The sequence below is a fragment of the Ptychodera flava genome, chromosome 10 (genome assembly GCF_041260155.1).
Source record: "Ptychodera flava strain L36383 chromosome 10, AS_Pfla_20210202, whole genome shotgun sequence".
Taxonomy (NCBI): Eukaryota; Metazoa; Hemichordata; class Enteropneusta; family Ptychoderidae; genus Ptychodera; species Ptychodera flava.
This window is the reverse complement of record NC_091937.1, coordinates 13,206,968-13,231,174: the sequence shown is the minus strand read 5'-3', so window position 1 is coordinate 13,231,174 and position 24,207 is coordinate 13,206,968. Positions and strand designations below refer to the sequence as shown.

At 37.9% G+C, this 24,207-nt stretch overlaps 1 protein-coding gene across 1 annotated transcript in view; it reads right to left on the bottom strand.

Moving 5' to 3' along the window:
• The window catches only part of LOC139143019 (low-density lipoprotein receptor-related protein 2-like), a 59,627-nt gene extending 39,465 nt beyond the window's left edge, over positions 1-20,162 (bottom strand). The window contains exons 1-9 of the mRNA XM_070713210.1: positions 20,034-20,162; positions 13,748-13,858; positions 12,835-12,921; positions 12,136-12,175; positions 11,638-11,745; positions 10,388-10,498; positions 9,574-9,684; positions 9,191-9,298; positions 8,480-8,587 (exon numbers count right to left, since the gene is read on the bottom strand). Coding sequence (XP_070569311.1) covers positions 8,480-8,587; positions 9,191-9,298; positions 9,574-9,684; positions 10,388-10,498; positions 11,638-11,745; positions 12,136-12,175; positions 12,835-12,921; positions 13,748-13,858; positions 20,034-20,162 — 913 coding nt within the window. The remainder of the gene's footprint in view (positions 1-8,479; positions 8,588-9,190; positions 9,299-9,573; positions 9,685-10,387; positions 10,499-11,637; positions 11,746-12,135; positions 12,176-12,834; positions 12,922-13,747; positions 13,859-20,033) is intronic.
• Between the last annotated feature and the right edge of the window lie 4,045 nt (positions 20,163-24,207).

The following is a 24,207-nucleotide window of genomic DNA, read 5'->3' as shown; positions in this document are numbered from 1 at the left end:
CCACCGCACGGCCGGTCGTCTCCAGAACAAAGTCATACTATGGCAAATTTCTATGCCCAGCTTGGTTTGACTGCATTTATCTAGCTCGTCCCAAAGTGACGGACGCATCTTTCCACCTTTCAGCTTGGTGAAAAACGCATTTATTGGTTTCGCCAAAGGCCTGTGGACTCGCTTATTTTTTGCACAAGTGCTACATGGATATAGGGAAAAGTTGTTGAATACTCACTGTTTCAGTGAATCCGACACGATGAGAGTTCTCAAATCAAAAACTGTTGCCGTGCTCCAATACAAATGTCTTCTCATTAAATTACGTCATTGTTATACAAGAGTTAGCATTCCAAAGTCTGTCACCCTAATTTTTTCAAAGTTTGGAGAAGGCCGGCATTTCCATCTGAATGATTGAACGACGTGAAACGCAAAATTCCATCGCATATTATCTGGCAATATTTACAGTAGAAATACCGTATACCGTCGCTCCGGTCCAGGTTCGTATAAGCTTATACTCCACAAAATGGCCACAGGCGGCGTGAACTTTCTGAAAGGATTTCCTAAACGTCCTACTTGTTACCTTAGGGACTCACTTGTGATCTCCTGAAAAGTATTCTCTGCAGTAATTCCAGTTTCTGTCAACATGCAAAGCTCAACGACAAGAGTATAGCACGAGACGTGGTGTACAGACGACACATTCACGCGCATAAGTGCGCATATTGGCAGACTACACTGGCAAACGAGTGCGCATGCGTGAAGTTATATTTGCAGCACAGATTTCGCGGAAAAACTCATGCTTTTGCTCTATTTCCGTCCCCAAACTTCCTCGATCGCTCATAGTAAATGCACATGAACAAAATAAAACCCAACAACATCAGCACAGGGAGAGGGTTTATGGTTTTCGCCACAACTACAAATGCCACGCTGAAGATACATTTAACATTCCATTGGCATAGACTCTCCACAGTCGCTGTGCCTTTTTTGTGGGTTTCCACGACTGCCACGATGGGCCTGCGATCAAAGGCTACGCTGTGCAGCTCAGCAGCTGTGAGCGCGCGCTGCCAGAGACAACGACTGTTGGTTTTTGCAAGTATATGAATATTCATAAGGGTAGTGATGTCAAAAGAAACACCTATCTAACTGAGCCGAGAGAATATACGTACGACAATTAGAAGTCACCCCTATTGACAAAATTAAAATAAACAACACCTTTTTCCTTTTTTTCAGAATTCCCACAGCTTCAATGAATTGTTATTAGATTTCTATATAATACTTATAGCCCCTAAACTTGTAATAATAATAATAATAATAACAAGGCAGTATTGCTGAAGGCAATGAGTACTTGGGCCGTGATAGAGTAATTTTGAGGACAATATATACTACTATTCAAATATGGTCTTGAATTTCCTCCTGTCAATTAGGCATTTGATTAACTGGTTATTAAACGAAGCAATGGCATGACAACGGCAAAATATGTCTAGCAACTTTTGTGGAGTTTAAGGCAGGGTTCTTTATTTATAGTGGAAATTGCTTAAACTCCTTAAATATTAAAATTACAGCAAATTTCTTTTGTTCTCGATGGTAGATGTCTAATATTTAGATGGGCATATTTAGATTTCTACCCTATAGTTATCCCTATATACCAAAAATCGGACATCCAGCTCTATTGGCTTGCTCAGAATTAGATATGCGCATAATTAATGAGGTACAATATGTGGTGTCATAAGGTGTCCCATCATACCAAATATGAAGGGTGTAGCACTTGTGGTTACTGAGTTGTGGAAAAATATATATATTTGAGGTCAAAGGTCATTGAGGTCACGTGACATTTTGTCAAAATAATTGTATTGCTAAGTTATTCCTATATACCAAAAATCAGACCTCTAGCTCTATTGGCTCGCTCAAAATTAGATATGTGCATAATTAATGAGGTACAATATGTGGTGTCATAAGGTGTCTTATCATATATGAAGGATGTAGCACTTGTGGTTACTGAGTTGTGGACAAATATATATATTTGAGGTCAAAGGTCATTGAGGTCACGTCACATTTTGTCATAATAATTGTATTGCTAAGTTATTCCTATATACCAAAAATCAGACCTCTAGCTCTATTGGCTTGCTCAAAATAAGATATGTGCATAATTAATGAGGTACAATATATGGTGTCATAAGGTGTCCTATCATACCAAATATGAAGGGTGTAGCACTTGTGGTTACTGAGTTGTGGACAAATATTATATTGAGGTCAAAGGTCATTGAGGTCACGTGACGTTTTGTCAAACAAATTATATTGTTAACTTATCCCTATATACCAAAAATCAGACCTCTAGCTCTATTGGCTCGCTCAAAATTAGATATGCGCATAATTAATGGGGTACAATATGTGGCGTCATAAGGTGTCCCATCATACCAAATATGAAAGGTTTAGCACTTGTGGTTACTGAGTTATGGACAATAATGTATATTTGAGGTCAAAGGTCACCAAGGTCACATGATATTTTGTCAAAATGTCTGAGATATCTGCGTGAACCGATGGACTCACTCATGGACTCGTCGGACGGATATGACCCAATCTATAAGCCCCCTGGACTTTATCCGTGGGGACAAAAAACTGTGTCACTGCATCCTTTAGGCAATATGAATACGATGAGAAACTAAATTTTTATTTTTCTTGGCCTTATACATGGGAGTCTATGGAGAACTGCCTTATACATGGGAGTCTATGGAAGTGTAAACTAAAAAATCCTCTAACACGGCCAAATTCGATCGCATTGTGAAACAAATCGACGTGCATCTGTATGAGGTAGGGTACTATTCTTGTGCAAAGTTTGAAAGAAATTGACCAGGGCATGTCTGAGATATCTGCGTGAACGGACGGACGGACGGACTGACATGACCAAACCTATAACTCCCCCAGGACTTCGTCCGTGGGCACTAAAAACAACGCAACAGTTACTACAGCTACACCGGCGGTAGGTTCATATCCAGAGCCCCGTACGGTCTGCCGCCGTCGCTTGAAAACAATTTCATAAACCTGGCCATGTGGGCAACTGTGTATGGGCAGCTGGATGCTTGACTCCCCCGGAGAAGGCGAGCTGTCAAGTTCAAGCTCAGATTATTTGTCGATCAAATTTCAGTAAATTTACCTTACCTAGATGAAATTTTGTCTATAGGCTGAAATTTCGCCGAAGTTTGACAAAATTGCATCGATTTTTCAGGTTCATATCCGACATTTTTGAGTTTCAGTGCAGACAGAATAAGTTTTGAGGCAACATGGCTGCGACCCCATGTTGACCCCTAGCCCCGCGTACGATGCTATGTGCTACAGCTAACACACAGCATCGTACGCAGGGCTGGCGAGAGAGTTGCCGACATCGACGGTTATTTACGAGAAGTGAATAAAAGACTGTCATTTTTGGAAGCGATCGAGTAGCTGAGGTAGGCTGGGATACGACTTGGGCCCAAGAACGCTGAATTTCGGCAGTAATTTGGCTTTTTACGTCAAGTCCCAAAATGGATTTGAAGTCACCGACCCTACGTACGGGTCTTTGCAGGGCTGTGGTGAGCGGGGCGATTAGCTGTAGCGGAACACACAGCATCGTACGTCGCAGGGCTAGTTGAACCCAAGTGAAAATGTGTTCGCGATCAAATCTTCCTATATTTTTTTCAGAATTTTCGACAAAATCATTGCTTCTTAAATCTTTTGTAAAATATAAAATACCAAAATAAAAATGCAATGTGCCATGTCTCCAGATTTCTAAAATATCGTTCGTTGACCGTTCGACGGAATACTCATTTCGCAAACTTGTGACGCAGTTGAAATTCAATACTGACCGCCAAATAATATTAATAATGAGACGAGATCATTCTAGACATCCTCCAAATTATCCAACCATTCGCGTTAGAGTTCAGCTCGCTTAGAGTATCATAACATTCTTCGGTCTTCGTTTAGATCGACCCTAATCTCTCCCATTTAGGAAATAAATACACAAGCTACCTTGACAAAACTTCGTGCACCATCCAGGACCAAACGCACTACAAATCTGTCTTGACGTCATCATCTCCTTACATGGTAATCGGCATACCGTATTTTTTAGCAAAGGAGACACAGAATACGTCGGAGTATTCAGTTTCAAAACGTATTACATTGTGTGATGTTGTCAAAAAAGGTAATGTTACTGCAGTGGTATAAATTACAAAACACAAAAGTTCAAATCAGTTTATTTTGGACTGGCTTTACCCAACATTTCATATTGTTCTTATGCCAGATTTGACCACGTGCTTACTGGCGACCCCTTTACATGCAAATTTTGTGTCAAATGGTGTGTTCTCCTGGAAAAACAAACGTACGATTTCTATATGAAGGAGGCGAAATTTGCCCTCAAAACTCGAAACCACCCTTTATGGGGTGTACCTAGCTATTTTGAACGAGCTTCTCGAATCTGCAGCTCTATTTCGAAATGATGGTCTTGTTTTCTCAGCTCAAGGATAAGTGTTCGCCATCGCTGTGGGCATTACTATTCTCAACTGGGGGTACAGTTTCCACTCGTAATGTTTTTCAGTGTGTCCGGGATATAAAACCTTCCTTTTAAAATTTTACTCTGATTAACACTAGTCCACATCTTGTCAGCGATTAAACATGTTTCAAGTTTAAATGTTAAATTCTGGTCTCGAGCCCTCTTGTTCGACCAAACTGAAATTACCCCTCCCACTTTGGCTCGTCCAGTGGGTGTAGCAACGTCGTGCCATCGCCTAGAAAACGGAGGGTGCATTAATTGTTGCATTTCGATGCACATTTTGATTATATTCAGAAGATTTTGTGGCAAAAACTCAGATAGAGAAGCATTAATATTCACATCTCACTTATTCAAGACTGGCTGAGAGCAGCACTTCCATTCAGTTAACACCATTACGCCATTTATTATGCCAAGAAAGATGAAGCCAAGACATTTTGCCCTCCCTGGTCTCAGCCAGAAATGGTTACAGAGTTTTTTCCCACGGAATGAAAACAAATGTACTTGGGCTGAGGCCCAAGGACAATAATAATAATTAATACAAGTATTATATAGAAATAATAACGCGAATAATAATAGGTTCAATTTCCATGAAATTTCACCATAAGTATTTTGGGTCGCAAAGACCAAATATGATATCGATTTCACTGCCCATGTTTTCATGGTAACCATTCTAGGGGTTGAAAAATTCAGTTTTCTAATATCTCATGAAAAGTTACTTTGGTTGATATGAAAATTATTTAGTGGGGGAGTTCGGGTAAGAGAACACAAAAAACAGACTTATTTTAATGTTTCAAGTTGCCATGGTAACAATTTTGGGATTGAAAATGTGACTCAAAGAACTATTGATTTATGTAAACAATTGATCATAAGGGTTTTTCTGATTAGCTCACCAAAACAAATCACACGATTTAATTTTGTGAGATGTTTCCATGGCAACCATTCAGGAGTAAAAATTACAGTTTTTCAAATATTCCACCTAAAATCAAGTAATCAACAGAATTTGTTATATAGAAGGGATATTTTGGGTTAGAAAGACCAAATATCCGGAGTAAAAATCCAGTTATCAACAGAAATATTATACCAAAGGGTTTTTTTGTTAAGAAAGACATAATATGATATCCATTTTTACTGCCCTGTATTTCCATAGTATCCTATTTAGGTTTTAAAAATTCATTTTTTTTCCAAATTCCATTAAATGTTATCCCAGTTACTATGCAAATGCTCTCCTACGTGTATTTATCACAGCATGAACTCCATCTTCATTTTTGTTTATGTTGCCATGGTAACAATTTTTGTAATTTCAAACACAATTCACTGTTTTTTATTTATTTTATTGATTTCTAAGTATCAACTTTTAACATTTGTTCTATAATAATAATTGTAATTCTTTGCTTTCACCTAGAAAGAATAATAAAGATAATGTATACTGGGGTCATTCTGGTCAAAATTTAATTTTCGTTAATTCTAGTGTGTTAGAATTAATTTTATATAGACCAGAATTATTTTTTTTTTCATACAGTCATCCCAAATAAGTGTTATTTAGTATAGTACTAACTTATTATGTATTCATCAAATTAAGTTTATGCCTTCAAATTAATTTTATGCACTAAAATTAATTCTACTAGTATCTCAAATTAATTTTATGAACCCGTTTCCCCTTAGCACCCAATGTATCATTATTTAACACAAGCAGTAACAGCGCACAGTTTTTTATATTTAAAACATGATTCAGTGGTACGTATCTAGTTTATGGAGTCATAATTAACGACGTATTAATATTCATTTTAAAATTGATTTCTTTGCCTCATTCCAGGAAGAATAATGAAGACAAATTATTTCTGATTGTTTAACTAAAGTAAAATTATGACCATGTAGTGGTGCATTATTTTTTGTGTGACCTGGCGTGACCCCATAAACTCTATGATTAGCTAGATCTCCCCTTTCCATGGTAGCAACGGCTAAATTTGAACATAGTGCCTGTATACCTTTAAACACTTTTTTAAACCCAGCAGGCCAAGACAAGGGGGAAATATTACAAGTTAAATGTTTCGTGTTTAATACTGCCCTAGTTGTAAATAAAATTAAACTAACACCAACTCTCAATGAATTTTGCCCTATTTCTCACTTGTGCGAACGTCGTAGGAAACACTTATTGCAACAATTTACCCTAATATAAAGAATCGGCTGTCAATTAAACTGCGGTTGCTAACCAACCGGAGGTAAACAGTGAGACTAAACATGCCCAGCAGAAATACGAGCGCGATAGACTAATCGTTTTGGCGTGTGCAAACTCACTTAAAACCGCAAAAACTAGTCGTTTTTACGTGTGCCGGCTAATCGGCTAACAAAAAACAAGAAACTGCAAAACCGCAAAAGTGATAAAGAAATGTAAATAGCTATGGAATAATTTCTATAAAAATCTCTACACAACAATGAAATAGCAAGTATTATTGTAAAAGGCGATAGTCATATCAAACAATTGACATGCGGCAAAAATAATTAATCTTTCCACCTTTCAGTTGGTTAAAAACGCACTTATTGATTCGCCAAAGGCCTGTGGATTCGCTTATTTTTGCACAAGTGCTACATGGACATGAGAAAAAGTTCGACTCACCCTAGCCTCTCGATTGTTGAATACACCAAGGTCAATTACGAGAGTTCTCAAATCAAAAACTGTAGCCGTGCTCGAATACAAATGTCTTCTCATTAAATTACGACATTGTTATACAAGAGTTAGGATTCAAAAGTCTGTCACCCTGTTTTCTTCAAAGTTTGGAGAAGGGTGGCGTTTCCATCTGAATGATTGAACGACATGAAACGCAAAATCCATCGCATATTATCCGGCAAGATGTACAGTAGAAATACTGTAAACGCTGCAGGTACGTGTATACGGTATAAGCTTATACTCCACAAAATGGCCACAGGCGGCGTTAACTTCTGGAAGGATTTCCTAAACGTACTGCTTGTTACCTTAGAGACTCACATGTGTTGCTGAAAAGTATTTGCTGCAGAAATTCCAGTTTCTGTCAACTTGCACAACATTTTAAAGCTCAACGACTCGCTCGAAACGAAGAAGTTCCAGACTGCACGTTCACGCGCACTTACGTAGACTCAATTGTGCATGCCCATACAGTCGCTAGCGCTGCGCTGTGCCTTGTTTTGTGCGCGCCCACGGCGGGCCACGTGCTGCCAGACACAGCGACTGTCGGCTTTTGCAAGTATATGGCTATTCAAAAGGGTATTGACGTCAAAGGAAACACCTATCTAACTGGGCAGAGAGAATATATACTTGCTGGTAGACCTATAGTATACGCGGTATGTTTTTATTTGTCATTTGAATTTATTTGGCAATGGTACTTGTCATTTTTTTATTCAGATGTGGAGTTCCATAAAGTATCCGGGTCAGGCTGAAATCCGACCAGTCGCTTGCAAGAACGTCAAGACCCTGGGATCGCGTCGCGATTCGCGTCGCGTCAACACCTGCTGGTATCGCTGCTTAGTGTCACTTTTCCGACAAGCATTACCCCTTGGCTTAATGATATTCCCCTCTCTCCGTACAGTATGATGCATAATTCTGCGCTGCACGTACGACAATTAGAAGTCACCCCTATTGACAAAATTAAAATAAACAACACCTCTTTTTCAGAACTTTCACAGCTTCAATGAACTGTTATTAGATTTCTATACAATACTTATAGCCCCTAAATGTGTAATAATAATATCATCATCATCATCATCATCATAATAATCATAAATATAATTTGTTTCTCTGGTACAAAATTTGCACGGTGACCCCCGATATTTGTTCTTGATTTTAAAATAGAATTTTTGAAAGCTTCTTTTAGGAAATTCTGAGCAAACGTTAAAGTCTTTCACTTTTGAGAAGCACACTACCTTAAGACATATCTTTCTTCGACTCAAGAACGATTTCATCGCATCAGCATTAGCTTTAATGTGAAAGCACAAACTTACTGCAATTCTTTTCATCACTGACGTCTCCGCAATCATCGTAACCATCACAGACATACCATGACGGGATACAGCGTCCGTTATCACACTGGAATTCATATTCCTCACAGGCTGCAAGACAATGTATTGTATTTGTTAATCAAGTAATTTTTTGGTATTTATTTCTGAATTATTATAAAGCTACGCGCTCAATACCTTCTAACAACAGGTTAAGTATATCTCTCAGATGCTAAAGCTTATAAATACTGTCAAAGTCTGAAACCACTTTATTGTGCAAAAGCATAAGTTTGATATTTTTAATATTATCATAATTCTCTTAACACCATCATTTAAGGTCAGGGACTTAATTACATGCATTGGCGTTAACTGAAGTGTAAAGAAATTAATAAAGAGGTGAACTGATTGAATAGATAGCAAAAAACTTTGGTATACCTACACACTAACACAAGAGCAGGCTTGATCCGCCCTAACATAATCGTGACATATAGTGCATTAAGGCAAACCTTAAAATACAATTCTTTCATTGTTTAGTCTACGTTCATGACAATGGAATGTAAAACGAAATACGACGCCCAAGTTTTCCCTCAACAATATTTAAGAAGAGTGAGTACAGAAATGTGTGAACGTCACTCCAACTACAATCAATGACCCTGGTTATGTGGAAAGGGCATTGTGCGATATGCACTGAAAAGAAACGATTTAAGGTCAACTTACTGCAGTTCCTTTCATCACTTGAATCTCCACAGTCATCATAGCCATCGCATACATAGAAGGAGTCAATACATTGCCCGTTGTCGCACTCGAACTGGTAAGTCTCACAACCTGTAATGAAATGTCAATCCTCGAGTCTCGATTTGCTTCAGTTATCAATTTGTGAGCATTTGCCTGCGTGTGTGCACTACCATTACATATGTACGTGAAAGTACACAAGGCTAAGTCAGTATATGTCAAATTATGTTGCTTTTGAAAAATAAAAACTATGACTTATTAAATTTAGGAGATTGTTGAACAGTGTAAAATTGGACGCCTTTGGCTTTTATATGCTTACTGATGACAGCGAGAAGAGATTTATAGGCGTAGATGAAGAGATGGCCTACCGCAGAATCGTTCGTCTTCACCATCAAAACAGTCCCAATAACCATTGCACCTCAAAATATCGACAATACATTTGCCATCAGAACAGATGAAGACATCTTCTCCTTGACAATCTGTTAATAATGCGACATCATGCAAAAACAAAAAGTCATACATTTTTTTGCTGATATGGTTGCAAGAGACGATATCTTTACTTGAACGTTTAAGAAATACAGTACAATACTACCAGCTTTTCTTAAAATAAAAACTCATGAACAAATACAAGAGAAATCAGATGAAAAAAAAATGTTTGTTATCCACTCGTTTAGAAATTTTCTGAGTTACACCGTTCTGAATGATTCATTAAATAGAGATACACTTGTTATATCATTTGACATGACCCCTCCTTCACAACGATTACAGAGCATAAACGGACGTAAATCGAAAACTGTGCATTCTAAATTAAATTCTAGACGAAAATAATGATAGCACATGAAGTGTGTTTAAAAAATAACTGGTTAATAGCCCTTCTGAAAGGTAATTAAAAGACTAGTTAGGATGACAATATGTCAAAAAGCAATGGTCGGATTACACAGCCTTGCTTAAAATTTCGGAGAACTGAAATTTGAAAAATGTTGACGTTATGAACAAAGAAAGCCAGAGTAATGAAAAGGTGATCGCGGTTCGACCGTTCTTCAAACTGAGATTTTCATTTAATATCCTAGACCTTGACTTAGTGTCTGGAGTCTACATACGTGTGCAAACTACATGCAAAACACCATTGACAGTAATTTGTTCCTGAGTGAAATATATTTCAATGGGCAAGTTGATTCTTACCACACTGTATTTCATCGCTCCAATCAGAGCAGTCATTATAACCATTGCATACCAAGTAGGATTCCAGACAAAACCCATTGTCACACTGGAACTGAGATCTTTCGGAACAATCTGTAAGTGTTGTTATTTTGAATAACAATTAAACGGCATCTCCAGTTCTATCAGGCACAATAGCAGGCAAGAACAGAAAAGAACGGTTGGGCAAACTTTATCAGAAACAAATGTTATGGGTGCCTTCAAAAACTTCGTTTGCCATCGCTGGAACTGATTTTTTGAAGCGTATTTATTTCCTAATGAACGTTTATTTGCATTTAAAAGTAAGATATTCGTCACTGATCAGATGCGATAAATCCTGCTACGGATATAAATAAAACAAACGTGTTATAATTTTCAAGTTCATGTTGTATGATTTCAATCATATTATGAAATGCATATTTAAGAAAGGGCTGGAAGTTGATGAAATATGCCACATTAATTGACGTTACAGTTATATAACTTTAGCGTATAGACAATCAGCACTTCCACTTTCGCTTAATCTATACTTTCCATATTTATTTCCTTTACACGGTAAATTCAAGTGGTGACACATATGACTTTATGAAAGTCAGTACATTTATATCAGTTTTTGATTTCACTTTAAACACGACTTAGTGACTAGTATAAAATTTATATCTCGTCATTTCTCCATATTTCTGAGATATTCTCTAAAAAGCGAGTTTATGGTATATGCCAGAAAATGGCTATGTTGCCAGGGCAATAAAGATAAAGAAGTACATCTCTATCGAAAATTGTCGGAGATATTTATGACACTGCAATTTTTAACGAAATGTCTAATGAAAGAAATACCAGTATCGATTTATCCTGAATATCAAGCTTTCGGTTCATTTGAAACATGGTTTCTCTTTGTGTCAAAATCACAACAGAATATACGACTACTTTTTCGTACATATGTGGTAATCGATGGAATTAATTTATGCCAACCCAGTCATAATTAAGTCATAATAAGTGTAAATTTTAGGCCAATGTGCAGCATCTTGGGAGCTGTTATCCAAATAGTTGGATAACGTTATTATTGAATTATACACAATAGACTGCTTAAGTTGCTGTGAATAGCAACAATAGACCAGTCAGATATAACCTTCCGAGCCAGCTGCACATCAGCATGAAATTTGGTCGCTAAAACGCAAAGGATCGGCAAGCGCGCGAACATGGAAATTTTAGATAACGAATTAGTGTGTAACATTACTTACTGCAGTTCATCTCATCCGATGCGTCCAGACAGTCTGGATAACCATTACATCTCCAGTAATTGGGAATACACTGTCCGTTGTCACACTCAAACTGGTAGGGAGAGCATCCTGCGGAAGGAAATGAAGAGCTGCCGTTAATAACTGCAACTTCCACAGATAATTCTATCAGATGGGAATGAACCATCATCTCTTACCGATGTTGACTGCCTGGAAACACGTAACGTTTGAATGGCAAGTAAACAGTGAAAAGTCAAGAACTCGAACTTAAGTATCGAGAAATACAAAATAAGTTGTAAAGCTTTTATTTTGTCGTTTATCAAGTGTTTCAATGTTATGGTCTTCCTGGCGTTCAAAGACAAATGTTACAATTCACAATCTTCCATTTATCTTGTCAGGGCATTTCCAAGATAAGTGATGCTGGTCAACATAACCTCACTATCCGGACACGAACATGACAGAGAAATGAATGTCAAAGATAAGATATAAGAGAAATCTTACTGCTTGAATTACTGTTGGAAACCTCGATGACCACTGCATCCTGAACACAACAAGATTTGATGTAAGTGACCTCTTTGCCGAGAAGCAAGACTAGAGTCAGTTTGTTGTTGCTACATGTACCATCGATAATAACTTAACAATGTGACTCCAATATTATAATCATTAAGCAGACGATATGTTGATATGTACTTCCGTAATTGTTGCATGATGCATTTTTTATTTCTGTTTCACTAATAAATGTGTTGCGGGGTATGTAGATGCGAGAAAGCGCAACAATAATAATGATGTACAGGCAATCGCTAGTATCGCCAATAAGCAATACTTGTCCGATTACTGCATTGATTGCACACTTTAGATATCAGGTATCGCATATATCAAAGTCACTATATATCTATAGAAAAAAGAATGACATGCCTCATTTATATTGTTTGGAAAAACATATCTTCTTGTATCATAATCACTAAGATTTTCTTGTTTATCCTTGTGTCTTCTACCATCACCATACGACTTATTAGTCTGAATCACGGGAAAATGTGAAATGCGCGCAAGTTAGATATTGCATAAACACCGAAGCCAAAATCTACAAAGTAGTTATGATTTCAGTAGGACGATTAGAAGTCGCCTTTGATACGTATACATTTCAACTTTAACAGATTTAAATATTATTCTTCAAAATTTTAATCTAATTAATACACAGACCTGTCGTCTCCTTCCTTCCAATTCACGCTCAAAGGCACTTTCCCGGATGTGTTTTCCATATCTGGGAGTGTTCGGTAGAATATCCCTCTGTGAAATTATTTGAAAAGCAGTACTGTAACGTAGTATTCAAACTTGAGTAATGGTATTACATAGGACAAGAATAAGTGACACTTAACGGAAATGAGTCAGGCCCCAAACAGTTTTAAAAACCTTCATGAATAATTGTTGTAACGATGACACGCAAACTGCATATTCAAACAGAACTCTTTTATGTGCTCTGAGTACTTATGTTACGTTTAAAATCCCCGTTTCTCATTCTAATCCAAATATCATGTCGTCTTTTTTACCTGTCGACACGGTATCCAAAAATGTGTCATGTCCAATATTGTGGCTAAAACCAGTGGTTTCCAGACTTAGTCCGGAACGAACAATGACCTAAGCAACAATGATATGCGCTGTTCAGAGCAAAGCCAACACTTAGCATTTCGACATATTTTACGGCTCCGAGGAAAATGTAAATAGGAGCTTGATTTTTGTACAAAAATAATGACTGTCACCACTTCAAATTCATCAGAAGTTATCATTGTTACTTTAATAAGAAAATTGCTTTCGTCTACAAAGGAGAGACCATCGCTCGATGCATAAGATTAAGTTAATTTAAGTATTCAACTTTGCACTGAGAAAATGACACTTCCAGTAACGTTCTAGTAGAGTTTCACGTTGACAGTTTTAGGGGAAAATTACCATCTGTATTATGCTTAATACAAGTCACGATAAAATTGCTAGATGCGTGTGTTCCAAATGATTCCTAAGTATGTTAAATATTGCTGAAACTTGAACGGATATTTTCTTTGATGTAAACATACATACAAACCATAAATAGGAATATCCAAAATTAATGTATGGTGCGTACCTCTTTCCCATATCGATAGTGCTTAGTTCTATCCGTCCCATCATTGCCAGAGGTCCCTCTCGTGTGAGAGTGACGATCGAATCGGCTGTCAGAATGAACAACGCCGCCATCCTGTGATATCCGAAAAGGTGAAGCACTTATTAGCGTCTCACCTAGTGTCTCAAAAATAATTCACATTTGTTCAATACGGGGATATTCTTTCATATTAAAAGTCGATCAGTTATGTAAACCAGCGTAGCAGACCTAATACGCTTCAGAACATTTTTATCATTAAACCTTAAACGTTTTCCGAGAACAGCTTTTCCCCACACATATTTAGACATGGTGGCTATTCGGGCTAAATCGGCCATACCCACCACGTCTATTAAAAATCGTGAGTTTACTTTTCTTGTTTACGCACACACTTTATCGATGGAAATCTGGGGAATGGCTATTACATCAGGTTGACAACCCCCACATGTGGGCAGCGAATTCAGATTACTCTTTGCATGGAGCTAGCTCCATGCTCTTTGTAAGACAGTTGCGATTCCGAATAATGTTGGTTTCACTAATTTCCCTACAATTACAATACTAACGTTCCTCAAACAGGGAAAACTATGCAGACCTAGCAAAACCATGAGTAATGACATTCGAAACACAAGGAGCATGCAATGACCAAGATATTTCTCAATGCTTGCCGTATAGCATGGAGGTACCAGCTCCGCTCCTGGCTCCATGACTAACCATGGAGGTAGAAGAGAACTTTTTGCCTCCTAGGACTGACGTACGCGTGACCTAAATATAAAGTCAAGGATGTTACTATTAAAGTAATTTTCTGCCACGGTATCAACAGATGTGCGATGGTCAGCTATTAGCCCCATGGCCGGTATGAGTCAAGAGTGCACGGCTATGACTACGCCGTAGCCGTATTACAGCCCTGCCACGCAGTGTGTAGACGCCAAAGAAGTAGCCGAGGTCCTTACATGTGGTCTTTGGTATTTGCAAACTTTACAGCCACCTAAGTCTGTGTATTGTGATTTGTGTTCGTCCCCAGTGTTTTCATGCCAGAAAATGCCAAGACGATTTGACCGGTTGACCTCGCTGTTAATTTTATGCAGGAAATTACAATAACAATGCTTGGTCGAATGACGTAGTGCCTTGAGGGCCGGATCGCCAGTGGTATAGGGGGAGGAGTACCTTCCCGATGGTGATAAGTGGTGCGGATTACCGTCGCCTAGGTGACTGGCGTATACGCGTGCCAAAAGACACCGTCCCCGTCTCGGGGCTGTTCTCGGAGCGGGACCGTTTTCTCTGGTTTTCCGTCAATGTTTTCCACCATGGAAAAATGGTAACAACACTGAACAAAAACCTAAATTATCTGCTTGTCAACCCAGTTTGTGTCAGTGCCGCCGGTCACGCGCACCACCAAAAAGTTTGACCGTCACTGAATATCGAACAGTATTCAAAGAAACGGTCTTACTAATTACTGCCGTCCCTGCCCGTCATTCTTCTAGCACTGCCCGTCACGAAATTGGCCTTTTCAATACAGTAATAGGTCGATATCTTAATATTCCACAACATTTACTTGTGATATAAACTTATAAAATCATAGTCCAGGGCCCCCAAACCGCCGATCGATTTACGACCCGATAGTTATGCCGCTGACGCTGATATTCACCGGTGGTTGCCTGTGTGTGCGTACATGGACAGTCTGCATAGCCCTTGAATGTGGTCTCGGTTTTGATCAAACTTACAATTGATGAGTATATATCAAAACTGATAAATGGGTTCACAAAAAGTTTCGGCCCGGTGTTCATTTTTGGCCCTGGAATTCCATCTACCCACCCTTGCAGAGTAGTAAGCTTATGGGGCAAGTAAACATGGATGCGCCGGTGCGATTCAACGATCAAGTTTATATAAAAAGTATAAGGCGCAGGGTATTATATATTGACTGATTACTGTAGCTATGATGGGCTACATTCAGGACGGGCAGCTACGGGCAGTAATTAGTAGGCAAAACAGGTGGTTTTCACCGTGGGCAGAACTCGGTGCAATGATACTGAACATTAATAGTAAGCCTGTCACCTTGAAGGTAATGCTGTAGGTGAAACAAGGACTTCAAACGCACGATGGTACAAACAACACCACAAGTGAAACGTACACATAGAAATACACGCGTTCCTACGTTGTGCCCACCCGGGCCACGCGATTAAAATATGACTGATACTGCTGGATAGTGTTAATTGGGTCCGTAAACAGTCAATTAATAGTTTAATTGACTACCTCGGTGATTGGCAGGTCCTGTCCAACGACGCATATGCAAAGCAGGCCAAAAGACAAAAGCCCCAAAGATTTTGACAGCTGGCCAGGGGTCACCATGAATACGTAATGACAAGCCCTCTTAACCGGTCAAATCCTCTTGGCATTTTCCCTCATGTCCCTCTATTGTGGTGCAGGGTAACATAGTCAACGGAACATGTACACAAAGGCCCTCACAGCATCGTACCTATGGTGCATCAGAAAAACATTAAGACCTTGGCCGTGATGTAGGAGCATCATAGTTTTTTTTTTCTCTCCATGGATCCACGATGTGGATTGGTGGGACACCATTGAATTTAGTTTTCTTTTTACGGCCCAACCACATGTGTTGCAACTTTTAAACTGATATGACCGTCACCAACTTGAACAATTTGATGTCGATTTGTTGCAGTTTTAGCAGCCCGACATCCACGACAGCTTCTTTACATGTATATTCTCGTCGCGAAACATCCGGGTTTTAGCATTGCGATGGAGTCATTTGTAGCAGATCTACCTCCATGTTTGTTGAGTCATGTCATGGTGAAAACATAAGAATGCAATATATTCAACGTTTCAATGTAGATGAATGTTCAGTACTAATGTATGTCTCACAATTTCTTTATCGTTTGCTGTCCTGTAGCGTCTGATCTAAATCTACCCCTATGTTAGAACCCACTGAGAATGAACTCGCATGTCGTCTCAAACGCAACTTTTTAGTAGTGTAACAGATTTTTGTAGTTTAGTTCAGAACATAGACAGCAGAGGGGGACTTCACCCTCTACTGTCTCGAGGCTCTATGTTTAGAACCACTATTCTATAGGCAACATGATGTCTGACCAGTGCATAGACCTAGGGGTAATTACAAATGCTCAAAACAGCCATTTTATCCAATCACTACGCGTTTCGTGAAAGGTGTCAAAATATTGGGCTGATCTAACATTTGTAGATAAACATCGAGAACAATAGTATTATGCATGTGTTATAATCCCAAGCTGGCCAGTTTCTGTGTGGGGGAAAAGTTGGAATGGCCGAATAACGGGATTTTCCAGCATCAAACCTCCCTTGCTGCACTGAGCCACTCTTTAAAACGTTATTTAGAGAGGACAATAAGGTTTATATGTTATCATCATAATGAAAATGATTATCTCACTCTGAAATAGATTCATTTATCCTCTCATTTAGATTCTTTCAATATTTAGATATTTCCTAAATGCAACAAAGGAGAGTTATTGTACATGGCGGATGACCTGTTCGCTTCAGGCGTAGGAGACGTAAATTAAAAACCAGCGACATATCTGTTGTTCAGATCGTGATTCTGTTACATATGACTGACTGTCCGAATATCAGAACTCAAAATACATAATTTCATTCTAAGTTAGTGTTTGCTAGTAATATACGCATTACCTGTCCACGATAAAAATATCTTGGTAGGTCATCAATCCTTTTATCTCCATTTTTACCATACGGACTAAAGTCCCGCATACCATTTACATGTATCGAATGGTCATGCCCTCTAGGAAGGTTTCTCTGTCGTTCCTACAAATTAAGAACAATTTAATGTAGCAGAATCAATCAAGCTCTATCTATCTAATTCATATGAGTGGACAAAAATTACGGTGGGGGGGGGGGAGCTGGCCGGGGTATTTTGGGATTGGGTCGCTAATTTTTGCGCAAGCATTTTTGAAGAGTCATGGAATATCACGAACGCCTTTGGGAGGGTCATCATTATTCGCACAACTATCGCAACTATAAGAAGGCAAGATGGGGTCGACATTGTGCTTCTCCCGAAGATATCAAATCAAAATACTTTTGAATCTATTGGGCAAACTATTAACAATATTTCTCACAAAACAAGCTATATCTGTACATCTATATGTGTTTTATAATTCACGTAAATGTACTTTGCTTGAAGTGACGGGTAAAAAGTGCATGCGATTACGAAATTTGATTTTTGGATTCCATCAAAAATGTGGATTCACTATACATTGTAGAGTATGTCGATTTTGAGTTCTTCATCAAATATTGCTCTCTCATTTCATAGTTTCGATATCAATCATTTGTTTGTGATCTGGGCCGTAAAAGGTATTATTCTGGCGACCACATAATTAATCCATGGCATTTTAGGCCAACCGTATTTCAATGTGGAAATCACAGAAAGACATGATAAAGTATGTCTAAATTGCGTTTTGTTACGGATTTCAGACCTAAGGCAATGACGTTTTCAAGCAATTTTTACATAAATCGCTGCGAATTTGTGAACGAATTCGAAAATATAAATTGCTCGAGGTGCGCTATATATTTTGCGGCCAGGCATTCTTCTAGTTTTGAAAGAGAAAAACATTTGTGTGGAATCGGCTTTAAATTTATGTTTACCACTGCCAGTGTCGACTTCCAGTATTGCGCATGATGTAGTTGCTCTTGTATGACGTGTTCTGTCTTATGCGAGCAACAAAATCGAGTATTGCAATTTGATACACAGCCACATATTTCGGAATGCGATGTTTGATACTGTTTTGACCCTAACATGTTTATATTTTTAGTGATGATCCCGTCTCACTCAGAGTGATACAATTTAGACAAAACATCCGCCGCGCTTATACTGTTGACGGTTTCCTTAATAACAGACGCCTAAAAGGGGCAGTTCTTCCTGCCGTTGTGATACTTTCTGATGAAACGGTAGTGTTTATGCTGAGACGCTGTTTACTCAGCCTGAGGCTGATCTGAAAGTCTGACACAAGGGCAGCTATAGATCAAGAACAGCTGTTGTTCGATGATAGTTACATGAAGGCACTTCTTGACCGCAAGGAAAGTGAAAAACGAAAGTAAGAACAGACATTAAGCCGTAGAGAACTGTAAATCGATTACGTGTTCATCAACCACATCAATTAATTATTTTATTCTGAATAAGGACGCATCTAGCCGAAAAGAAGGTACCCTAAAACCCTAAACTGTAATGTAATGCCAAGTATTTAGCATATCAACACAACCTATATGACTATAATCTCCATTGTTTTGTTGAAAATTATATTCAAGTCCGGATTAGAATTCATTTGTAAACAATAAACATTGGTCACTATGCACATAAAAGCTGTGTCGACAAAAAGAATACTCGAAATTTCAGCATGACAAACGGATTAGGGTCAGACGGGGTAGTTGATATACAGGAGCAGAGTACTTAAAAACTTGCCACGAGTCACAGCTTATGTTCCTTTAATAATAAGCTCTATGAAACTTAGTTCCCTGATTTAGGGTTACCTCTATAGGTCAACATCGTCAAAATACCACTATTTTCTTTGGGTTACGATGGCTTGTCATATCCCTATCACTTGTATTCCGAGAAAACCGTTATATTGACTAAAGGAAGTATTTTACCCGATATAGGCAACCAAAAAAAACCTGTGCGTTTATGGTCATATCATCTGGAAATCAACCATGCCACTGTAAGTATGTGGTCGCCAGATTGTTGATACTTTTCACTGCCCAGATTACAAACAAATGCTTGAGATCAAAACTATGAAATGAGAAAGCAAACTTTGATGAAGAACTCAAAATAGTTATGAAAAACAAGCCATCATAAATATCCGACCAAGATGGCCCCTGTCAAGCCTCGTTTTCAAATATTGAATTTTGCATTTTGAATTTTGCACTTTGCATTTTGAATTATGAAGAACTCTGTCGGCCATTGTAGTAAACACTGTAACTTAGTGGTTGTTCCTTCACCATTGACAATATACACATGTCGTAGATATGCAAAACGCTCAATAGGTAAAGAGGCACATCAAATTATCAAAGTATTTGTTTTCCTTCGAGTGCACGTTTGCTTGCGACGGTATGACTTGGCGTGAGATAACTGAAATCTATGGCTAAAAATACAGCTGATGTGAGACGATATGTCATATTCACCTGATACGTTACGATATACCGCTAAGGCGAAAGGCCAGTGTAACTCTATTTGCTTGGGTTTGGTACGCTGTCGAACTTCACAAATATAAAATCGTCTTTGTCTTACCTGGCGACGACAGTCAATCACTTCAATCGATGAAGCCACCAAAATGAGGATATATACAAATCTCACCACTAAGGAATTTTCTGTGTTAGAAGTCATCTGAGAAACGTAAAATCGAAGTGTATCGCTCATGCTTAGACCATATTGATTAGCTGTCCATATGTTTTACCGAATCCGTGTTGCTACTTGAGTAATAACATAATGTAGTCTTATATTGTCCGCTTTATGCCAATTTACTTAATCAGATAAATTAATTCCAGAGATGGTCAATTATCTCATGTTATTCTTGATGAAAAGCAAGCCTATTTTCTGTATCGTTCTAATGAGAGAAGGGCGATTTTTGGGCGATGTCGTCACAAAACAGTCGGCTGTCATATCTTGTTAAATTTGAACTTGCCAACATTTGAATGAGTAAGTTACAAGAACTGTAAACCTGAATTGTGAAATATGGAAAAAACATGCTACCTACCTTTACACGCTCCTCTCCCAATCAGTGACGAAAATGTAATGCTGCATTGCGCAGTAAATTGTCATGTGTACCACTTCTCAAACTTCTTTAAATATTTATTCAGTTCATTTTTCGTATCTTTTTCTGTCATGTTATCTAAATTATTGCTCAACAGATGAAAGGCTTTCCATGGCTCGGGAACAACATTTTATACACAATTTGGCAAAGTACGCATGCGTCAACATGACATTATATCATCTCAACACTTGCTAACTTCTGTGATAACACATATGATTGTAGCACACAGCGAGGTGTAGAAAATAGGCTGTAGCATGTAGAGAGGTGCAGAGGTAAGGAACCGCCTCCTCCACGAATCATTCCATTATCGGCCACGTGTTTTATAATCGCCTGTCACGTCAATGTTCTCCGCTATCAGTACAGACTTCGCAATACTGGCTGGTGAAACATTTTTCCACATGCTGAAGGGATGAAAATGAAACTTGAGCCTGACTGTATGTTTTAAGAAAGTTAGTGCTGTTTGCGCTCTGCGTATCATAATGCGTCCAATAATGCCCCCTGCGATGTGCAGACTTTACAATGTCATCGATGTTCAAAGGGAAAGGGATGGGTAATAAGGAAAGTAGGAAAGAGAAATTGGAGTAAACAATTACGGAATTGCGGGATTTTGTGTTCCCTGGGTATTGTAAATGCAAACTGTTTTTGTTATTACATTCAGGCTTCACATGGAGGTTCAACAGTACGCCCATGGACTACCTTTGAGACAAAACGTACGTTCAACGCCGTTTTATCGACATCGCACAGCAGAACTCTGTCAAGCATCATTCCGTATAGACCCTGAATACGAAAGCAGGCACTGGTACATTTAAGTTCACTTGCCTATTTAAAACAGTAACTGCGTCTTATATATATATATATATATATATATATATATATATATATATATATATATATATATATATTATATATATATATACTCATTTATTTGTTTATTTATTTGTATATATATTATCTAATTATTTATTTATTTATTTATTTATTTATTTATTTATTGAGAAAGCCTACAGGATCTAGCACCATTTACGGGTTCAAAAATAAATCCAAAACTCAAAAATGCAATTACAGAAGAAATTGCATAGAAAAAGGGAGATATATACAAAAAGAGAAGCTAAAGTAAAACACAAAAAATTAAAATAGGTAAACTACCAACAATGAAATGTCTAATGTCAATTGTTTAAGTAAGCATGATTACTCAAAGATCAATATTTGGATGGGAAAGAAACAATTCGTTAAAACTACTCATGCACCTGTTGATAGATGAGTATTTAGAAATATTGATACGGCTACGAGGTGGTCTAAAGGTTGGACAGGTGCGCAGACGTTTGCTCAGAACATTAAAACAAAGCATGATAAGGACATCCGGCAAGTTACAAATACCAGTTGCACATTTATGTAAAAACATCATGGCGAGATAAAAACGCCGTTGTTGTAACGTTGAAACTTTAAAAACAGAGCAAAGGGCCTCATACTGATCTGTATGCTATAAGGTATGAGTCTTAAAACACAGGCATTTTACCAATTTTCTTTGCTTATATACAGAACATTGCTGTGCCTGGCCAAACAAATTGTCGTTGGGAAAGTTGATAGAAATCTCATCATGGGGCAGGTGGTTTCTACGTACCAATATTTACGATAAGATGCATTATATCTTTTTGACAGCACTTTATTTACGCTCCACGATATTATGGCGTTTCGCTATCGCTGTAAAGAGGCCAGCAGTTTAGAAAAGGGGACATTACTGTAAACAGCAACCAGTGACTGCCGAGCTGTAAAATATTCGACGGAGTATAGCTATTCACGAGATCATTTACCCACACCATTTCTGCGCAGACTAAACGGTTTGAGAAAACATATTAATGTTACATGTTAATATTATGAGCCCGGAAGTGATTGCAGGTGGAGGTGAAGGTCTCTCAACACCCACCGGTAACAATTCTCATACTACACCTGTATTGTCATTCAATGAACAACCTTCAGGCCATATATTTACATTAAATCTTAGAAATCCCTAAATACCTAAACATATTATATTACATAACTTTATCTTGTTATGTTAGAAAATTTTAATTTTCATTTATTGCCTTATTTGTGACGTAAATCGGATTATAAGATCGCAAAACCTTGCTTACTGAACGAATTAAACCTAATTTCCTTCACCACAATCACATCATCATATGTTTCGATAAAATATGAGGCTTCAGTGTAGCTTTACATGCCATCGTTTAATGCTTTGCTCATGTTTATTTACTTTATATGTTATTTTATTCTTGTCAACAACGCCAGCCACTTACAGACAATTCAAAATATCAAATCTATTAAAAGACAAAACTACACACAAGAAACAAATGACAGAAAGATTAAAATCGCATAGACATAATCACAAATATGTTTGCTTTGTGAAAGTTGCATTGAATTGGCAAAGATATTAATATTACTAGTACTGTTAATTGAACATGTAAATGATGAATATTGTGAAAAATGAAGAGTAGTCATAGTCACAATTACACCATACACTGCTGTCTTTATGAAAGCCATGTTTGACATGTAAAAACCGGAGAAAGTGTTTTGGATTGATTCGCTCATTGCTCATTGCTTGGAATTTAAAATAACCGTGTTGTATTCTACAATCGGACGAATAAATTGTTATGAACAAACGATGAAGAGCAGGGGTATTGTCAATAAGACTGAAATTACGCAAACCAACAATTCGATTTTCCTTGGCAACGATATGGTCTACATGTTTGTTAAAAGAAAGTTTTGTGTCAAGTACGATGCCAAGGTCTTTCTGATGATTAAACATGGCAAGAGTTTTGTTACCGATATGACAGTCGTACACAATGCAATTCTTTTTCAAAGAAATCGTCATTATGCCACATTTGTCAATATTTAGGGGTAATTTCCAAGTATTTGACCACTGTACAAGTTTGTCTAATGATGACTGCAAATTGAAACAGTCTTCAAAATTATAAATTTCACTATAGAGTTTGATATCATCTGCAAAGAACATAGAATTGTTCTGTAGAGTAAGGGGTAAATCGTTGACGTATAAAACAAACAAAAGAGGACCTAAGATGGATCCTCGTGGTACACCAGACGTTATGTCACGCCACGAAGACGAGGTACCATTAACAAGTACCCTTTGCCTTCGGTTACTTAAGTAACTCCGTAAACACATTTAAAGATCCTTATGAAAACTGAAATATTGTAACTTATGGGGCAAGAGAGTGTGATTTACTTTGTCAAACGCTTTGCTGAAATCAGTGCAAATGACATCTAATTGTGCTCTATTGTCAATGACATCTAATTGTGCTCTATTGTCAATGGCATCGTATGCACTTTTGATGAAAACAATAAGATTGAAATGGTTGATCTCTGCTTAACAAAACCATGGTGCTCATAAACAATGACTTATGATTTCAAGTTTCAAAACGAGATCCAGTTTAATAGGGCAATACTTACGACCCCTGTTAGAAGCAATCTTTTAAAAGTTCCCCTCCAATCCTCATGTTAATATAACTTTTTTCAGGGTGGAAAACTTAATATAAAACCATTGGTTTGCTTGTATGACAGATATTATCTTAAAGCTACAAGCGCAAATACTAACTAGATAAAATCATTTATGTCGTATTTCAATTTCGGAAATGAATGACG